Here is a 6,776-nt window from a genome sequence, read left to right on the forward strand (position 1 = left end):
CGGACCACAGCTGGTTCTATTGCTGGAGTGGTTGGCAACCCAGGAGGCAAGTGCCGCACTACGTGCACGCTCGCGCTTGCGGCTGACCCCGCGCCTAGAGATCATCATGGTCCGCATGCAAGGCGACATGGCTAAGCCTCCAGAAAAGCGGCTGAACTACAAGCACTGTCTGGACGCGCTTGCGCGCATGATCCGCGAGGAGGGGCCGTCGAGCATGCTGCGCGGCGTCGGCCCCAACGTCATCCGTGCGGTGCTCATGAACTCGAGCCAGCTCGCGTCGTATGACTTCTTCAAGGCCGAGCTCCTCAAGACTTCCTACTTCGACGACAACATCTTCTGTCACACCGCTGCGAGCTTCGCTGCTGGTACCGTTGCGACGACCGTCTGCTCGCCTGCCGACGTCCTGAAGGTGAGTATATGCACGCGCATATTGGGAGATGACTGACATGATGTCTTGCAGAGCCGTATCATGAGCGCTTCAGGTTCTGAGAGCAGGTCCACGATGGAACTCATCAGGCGGTCGATGAAGACTGAGGGCCCGATGTTCATGCTCAAGGGCTGGGTTCCCGCGTGGATGCGTCTACAGCCGACGACCATGCTTATCTTCATCACCTTCGAACAGCTCAAAAACTTCGTTGACTGGACTCGCAAGCCCCGCGAAGACGAATAAGGAGTCTGTGCACTTTCTCTGTACGGGTTAGTACGGACCAGCATCGGGTGTTTTGCTCGGGCTGTCCAGGGACTCTCAGTTCTGGAATTCACATCAGTGGGTTTCTCCGTTACTCAGATGTTTCTCGACGATTGTTGCTGTTCTTGATATCGCTGTTGTAGGAGTAATGTACATTCAATGCAGGTGTATCCTTATGTCCCGGCTGACTGTGCTGTTGACTTTACGAGTGACCCGTGGTAGGTTCCTGGACACGATATGTTGTCGACTGTCAACGAAAGATGTCTCCGCCTCGGAGGTCTGCGGTCAAGATCCAGGGCTGCGGATGCAGGGCTGTTGTCGGATGCATTGCAGGTGCGTTAGTCCTCGGAGTTCGGACGTCCAGACCATTGATTAGACTTGTCAGATTGTGGTCTCTTCCGTCTGCAGGTCCTTTTATGCGAAGCGTACACGGATACGACACACCAGAGCGCGAGCAGTGGATTTTGTACGCATGCTAGCCTTGTCCGCGTTGGGAAGTTCATACCCAAAGGCCGTCCAATTGGGTCGTCAAGCCCGTGCAATTCATTGGGACCACTGAACTCGAATGTATGAAAGTGTCGCGCTGATAGTCTTTACCATATACAGGGTCCCCAAGTGATGCTGCTCAACGAAGTCGTCATGGCTTCATTCAGAAGCTCTTTATCTTAGCTGTAGACGCTCACTTACTCATCTACGGGTGATATCCCCTTGCTGCCCCGAGCTTATTTGCGCTGTGCTTTCCATTGTTCAGGCATGCTCCGAGGTCGGCCGTCGCTGCCGCTCGTCGCAACCGGAGCTCGGCCTCAAACTGCTTCACGGCTTAGCGAGCACGGGCTATTTTGGAATTGGAGCTCGTTCGAGACCCTACGATCTCGTGTCCGAGGAGGCCAGGGAAGTTATAATTTTGCAGTACACTCTAATTAGCCACATAATCCAATGAGCTATTTATCGGACTTTGAATACGTCAGAGACTCACCGAAAGGGTAAGCATGACTTGATCCTATCCATTCAGCTTCGCGGAGCACCACACCGTGCAGTCCCGACTCTAGCACTTCACGACGGCCTGAAGCGTCGTATGTGTCTCGGAATATGTCGTCTTCCACGAACTCGAACGGCGAGCAGCATCAGCAGGCCCAACAGACTCAACACCCTACAGAGAAATCTCAGCCGTCCATCCTGAAAGAGAGACGATTCAAACTAAGCAGGCATGTAGTGTGCCAACTTTCGAAGGCCCTCTCTAACACCGCTTCGTGTATAGAGCTTGTGATCGCTGCAGGTGAGCTTTAGAGGCCTAAGGAGGGCCGTGCGTTCCGCTAAAACATTCCTCGAGACGGAGGCGAATCAAATGCGACGAAGGACACCCATGCCAGTCCTGCTTAACATCGAATTCGTCCTGTACATTTGAGGAGCCGGGAAAGAGGACTCACCCACACAAGTCCAAGTGCGTTTACTAACTCTTTGAGCGCGTATATACTGATTAACGTTGTACTCGCCTACCAGAAGGGCATCTACCCTTGAGGACCGCATGCACCATCTGGAAACCCTTATTCAGGCGATCCCCCCGGCAGTTTTCGCGGCAGGAGGTGCTTTGAACAGCACTAATGGTATGCTACCACCTCCCGTCGATCCCTCTACGAACCCCCATGCGTCTTTCGCGTCGTCTACCCACACCTACCCCCTCGGCGTCCCACCACCATCACTCAACTCCTACCCTCTGATCAATCCTTCGACGTTTTTTGGATCGAGCCAGCCACAGCCGGGCTCGAGACACTCGACCCCGCCTCAGATGAATGGCTCATCCGCGGTCGAGCGCTTAACCGTGGAGACCGCGCGAATGTCCCTGTCCCCAACATACCTCTATTTTGACGACGAAGGCTACACTCGGTGGCAGGGCGAGACGTCAGGTTTACCTCTTCTCGATCTCTTAGTCGAGCAGCATAAGGTCGTCACGAAGCAGGAGACCGAGCCGCCAAACCTCCAAAATCCATGGCCAGTGCCCAGCGTACAGGCCGTGAACGAATGGTTTCCTGACCGAACGCCTCAACGACAAGAGACCAACCCCGAGGTTATCTGGAAGCTCATCACATCCTTCATTCCACCAGATCTCATGGACAGGTGCGTACCGGGCCGCTTGCTCCCACGCCCTGCGTGCTGAGTGAATTGCAGCCTAGTGCAGTGCTATCTCTCTACATCGTATTATCTCCTGCCGTTCCTACATGTTCCGACGTTCCTCGCAGACTATGGGAACCCATCCAAATGGGGCGAACCTGGATTCGCAGCGCTAATCGTCGCTATATGCTGTCTCTCATCGCGGCACATCGACGACCCAAGAGTACGCTCTGACCCCAATGATGGTAACTCTGCAGGAACGCAGTGGTTCGAACTCTTTGGCCGCCTACGAACGTTGCCATCTGCGGACCGACCGACGGTCTACACCGTGCAGTCCGTCCTTGTCGCCGGTGTCTATGCAGTGGGCTTGGGCAAACTTTCGAAAGCGTTCGCACTTCTGGCCGAATCTATTACACTTTCGTTAGACACGGGCCTACACCGCTCTGCAGACGCATATGACGTTTTCGATCCAATCGAGGACGAGGTTCGTAAACGCACGTTTTGGTGCGTTTACCTCTGGGACAAGCAGGCCGCGTCACACTTCGGCCGGCCGCCAATGATCCGCTTGCGCGACTGCGACATCGGCGAGCCCGCGATGGTCGACGACGAGCTTATCACGCGCGAAGGGATCGGCATCCAGCCGGCAGAGCACCAGAGCCGCATGGCCGCCTTCGTCTCGCTTCTGCGCGTGTTCGTCGTGCTCGAATCCATCCTCGACGGGCCACCGTCCAGACACTTTGGCGACAACTCTCCGTTCCTGACGCGGGCCACGAGCATCCTGAGCGGCTTCCGGCGGCACACAGAACTCCGCGAGGAGGAGGCGCTCCTCGACGACATTGTCAAGAGCGTCCCGCCGTTCTGGGCGCACTCAGTCGAAACCATGGCGAGCGGCGATGTGCTGCGCGTCACACAGGCGGAGCGCATTCATTGCGCGGAGCAGTTCGTGCGGATGCTGCTCCTTCGACACCGCTTCTCAGAGATGGTCGCCGAGCGTGCCTTTAGAGGACAGGACGCCGAGGAGCAAAGCGAGGCCGAATGCGAAGCGATGCGGGCCGCCCAAGAGTGCGCCATGCAGATAATCTCGTCGCACTTGCAGGTCGCGGGGAAAGGTCTCATGACATACTGTGAGTATAGCGACGGAGATATTGCATTCCTATTCTAACGACTATTTAGATGGTGTACATGTCATCCATCAGCTGACAGCTGCAGGGCGCACGCTAGTGGCAATCCTGATCAACTGCCGTACAGAGTCTCTGCGACCGCTCATCCAGCCGTCGTTGGAGGCGCTACGGTCATGCGTTGGTCTGCTGAAGCGTTTCAGTGGACGGTATGTCTGCGGTCTCCGCTCGGGCGACTTGATGGAAGAGTTTTGTCGATGTAAGTCTTGGTCGTGCGCACGCCTTGTCTGTACTAACGGCCCTTCAGTGACCCAAATCCCGCTTGACTCGCCCCGGCCCGACGGAACACAATCTGGGAAGCCGCGCCCGCCATGGATTCGTCCCATCCGCAAGAAGACGCTACGAACAGGAGGCTCGAACGATTCAACGTCGCAGCACAGCAGCCCTGAGGCCTTCTCACCGTCTGACGCCTTCCTTGACCTGTCATCCGCAACCGTTAAGATGAACTCGCCGCCGCCGAGCGGGCCTTTCGCGAATGGCAAAGCGGCGTACGTTGGCAGCACGCCGGGGTCTACGTTCATGGACACGGGTGGGATGGACGTCTCGTCCGACGCAGCGATGGCGATGAACCCGTCGGACCTGTTGGCCATGTTCAACGTACCAGGCGGCAGCGACATTGATGTTGCTCTACTCATGTCGCCGCGGATGAATAATCAGAATCTCGAAGACCCTTCGTCGCCGACTTCATTCTTCAGCATCGGACCTGTACCTGGGCCGTCAGGAAGCATCCTCTCGCCTGCGCTTTAGTTGTGTACCTCCTCGAGCTGTTGTTGTATCATTATTGCTTTGGTGTGTAGGTGGTAAGTGCCTTGTATCGTTGGGTAAATATCTGTACTTTACATAATGCACTCAAAATACACGGCCTCGTGTTGTACCCGAACTCTCCTGGAATCGCCGCACTGGCAACCGTTTGTATATCGGTACGTCTAACCTATCCGTGATGCAATCATGATCTAAACTTTTCGCGTAGACGACGCTTTCGTGTTTCACAGACTGGTCCGTGGCCTCCGTTATGCCGACGCAAAGCCTTCCGTGACCCTGTGTTGGCTGCTTGTGTCGTCGTGGCGCTCGGCAGGTTCCACTGAGACATTATCACTCGTAAACAGAGCAGTTTCTTCGCTTCGCTCTGGTTAATTCCAGAAGTCCCAGCGCGCCGAGCTTGCACTCCCGAGATGCAGTACACTGCGTGCGTACTTACATATGATTGGATGACATTCGCGGGAGCTGTTGTCCTGGGAAAGTAACTTTGATATCAACCGGCATGATTCCTAGGATTCGTTCACAATGTAGTCTCCAGCGACAATTACCGAAGACGAGACGTATGTCCCTGGTTACAAGCCTCTATGCTCTGGGAGGGGAGTACGGAGTAGAAGCTGAATTTTTACACTCCGAGCAACGTCCGAGCAGGCTAGCTGTTCCACCAGTCACTCCGCGCTGATTGTGGCCAAGTGCGCTACACATGCTGCCAAGCTAGAAGCTTACCATCTATCACTATCAGATGCCAGAAGTATCATCTGCGGCGAGGCATCATAATTTGTCGCGGTCTCTTCCCACATCGCGATGCCCTCCCTCGACACATGTCTGTGGTCAATCAGTGGATGCCTTCCCGTAAGCAATCTGATACAGATGAATAAATCGGAGTTTCAATGATCTGTTCGTTCTGATTCTGCACAATCTGTACAACCGTAACGCGTTTGTATCTGCTTATTATATTTGAATGGGTAAATATCGGAGTTTTAAATTACTTTTACCTGCAATGTACGCGTTCTGAGCCCTCGCCACGAGCCTCAGCCACCTCTTCCCACCGCAGGAGGCCGAGAATGAGGCCAAGAATGCTATTAACAACAGTCTTACTACATTTTATGTGCTACAACAGCTCATGCAATCACCGATGACAGTGGGGAGCGTGCAGCTGGTGCAGATCGCTTTTGCCGTGCGACCCTGTCGGAACACTCCTTGGCAGGTATGGTATGAGCTCCGAGCATATAGTGCCCCTCACCTCAGGTAAACGGTGTGAGTTCGCATGTAAATCTGGGACTAGATAAGCCAAGAGTAGCTTTTGCATGAACTGAATAGACGTACTGCACGTGCGTGGCTAGCGCAGCCATGCTTGGTGCATTTGAAGCAGGAACTGAGAGACTAAATAAATGTGTTAACGACCTGTGAGATCAGGAATTAAGCTGTTGCGACTCACCGGAGCGTGAAGCAGAGTTGGGTACATGATATAACTATGCTTTGGCATACATCAACATGATTTTACAAAGGGGAGCTCACATACCAACGATGATGGTGTGCCACAATGATGTCCAAGTGGTCCATTAGGAGGAGACATTTTTAGCTGTGAGCTGAAGTGAACTGATGATGAAAGGCCAAGTAGAGACGGCGCACCTCGAGAGCTTGCTTATAGGTGCCATCTCCTGTCGATATCATTATTGCAATATTACCTGGAGACCAACTGGCACTTGTCGTTGTTCTCACTAGCTCATGAAATGTTGACGAGACGCACTAGAGCTAGCTAGTTTGCAAATGCATGCCGCAAGTTCACCTATGGAGCAATATAGTTTATAGCACCCTCGCATCCTGCGTAATCGACATCGCGGACTTGTCCACATCGTATATCGAACGCAAATCTCTGTCGCTGTCCCCCACAAACGAGCCAGCTTAGAAACCCGCTGCCTCGAACTTCACTGCGTACGGTTTCAATTAGCAAGAATAACCACCTAAAATCATACATATTGATCATTCTTTGATATTTTAGCATTCAGCCGTCGCTCATCATGGTATCCAGAGGTCAGAGGAGG

At 53.9% G+C, this 6,776-nt stretch overlaps 3 protein-coding genes across 3 annotated transcripts in view; all 3 read left to right on the forward strand.

Moving 5' to 3' along the window:
- PHACADRAFT_185789 (uncharacterized protein) overlaps positions 1 to 875 on the forward strand; it is a 3,023-nt gene extending 2,148 nt beyond the window's left edge. Inside the window, exons 5-7 of the mRNA XM_007397627.1 lie at positions 11 to 46; positions 99 to 409; positions 461 to 875. Coding sequence (XP_007397689.1) covers positions 11 to 46; positions 99 to 409; positions 461 to 670 — 557 coding nt within the window. The 3' untranslated portion in view covers positions 671 to 875. The remainder of the gene's footprint in view (positions 1 to 10; positions 47 to 98; positions 410 to 460) is intronic.
- Positions 876 to 883: 8 nt separating this feature from the next.
- On the forward strand, positions 884 to 1,512 carry PHACADRAFT_259149 (uncharacterized protein). Its single transcript, XM_007397628.1, has one exon. The coding sequence runs from the start codon at positions 949 to 951 to the stop codon at positions 1,165 to 1,167; it is 219 nt and encodes a 72-aa protein (XP_007397690.1). The 5' UTR covers positions 884 to 948; the 3' UTR covers positions 1,168 to 1,512.
- A 210-nt stretch (positions 1,513 to 1,722) lies between these two features.
- Positions 1,723 to 4,852, forward strand: PHACADRAFT_259150 (uncharacterized protein). The gene is made up of 7 exons (XM_007397629.1): positions 1,723 to 1,893; positions 1,947 to 1,964; positions 2,019 to 2,129; positions 2,189 to 2,803; positions 2,855 to 3,921; positions 3,971 to 4,174; positions 4,223 to 4,852. The coding sequence occupies exons 4-7, from the start codon at positions 2,214 to 2,216 to the stop codon at positions 4,720 to 4,722; spliced, it is 2,361 nt and encodes a 786-aa protein (XP_007397691.1). The 5' UTR covers positions 1,723 to 1,893; positions 1,947 to 1,964; positions 2,019 to 2,129; positions 2,189 to 2,213; the 3' UTR covers positions 4,723 to 4,852.
- Positions 4,853 to 6,776: the final 1,924 nt, after the last annotated feature.

The sequence above is a fragment of the Phanerochaete carnosa genome (genome assembly GCF_000300595.1).
Source record: "Phanerochaete carnosa HHB-10118-sp unplaced genomic scaffold PHACAscaffold_7, whole genome shotgun sequence".
NCBI lineage: Eukaryota > Fungi > Basidiomycota > Agaricomycetes > Polyporales > Phanerochaetaceae > Phanerochaete > Phanerochaete carnosa.

Excerpts from the sequence above, each read along its gene's own strand:
- PHACADRAFT_259149 (XM_007397628.1), top strand. The coding sequence starts at position 949 with ATGTCTCCGCCTCGGAGGTCTGCGGTCAAGATCCAGGGCTGCGGATGC.
- PHACADRAFT_259150 (XM_007397629.1), top strand. The coding sequence starts at position 2,214 with ATGCACCATCTGGAAACCCTTATTCAGGCGATCCCCCCGGCAGTTTTC. Across the intron at positions 2,804-2,854 it reads CCACCAGATCTCATGGACAG|CCTAGTGCAGTGCTATCTCT; the intron begins GTGCGTACCGGG and ends AGTGAATTGCAG. Across the intron at positions 4,175-4,222 it reads GATGGAAGAGTTTTGTCGAT|TGACCCAAATCCCGCTTGAC; the intron begins GTAAGTCTTGGT and ends ACGGCCCTTCAG.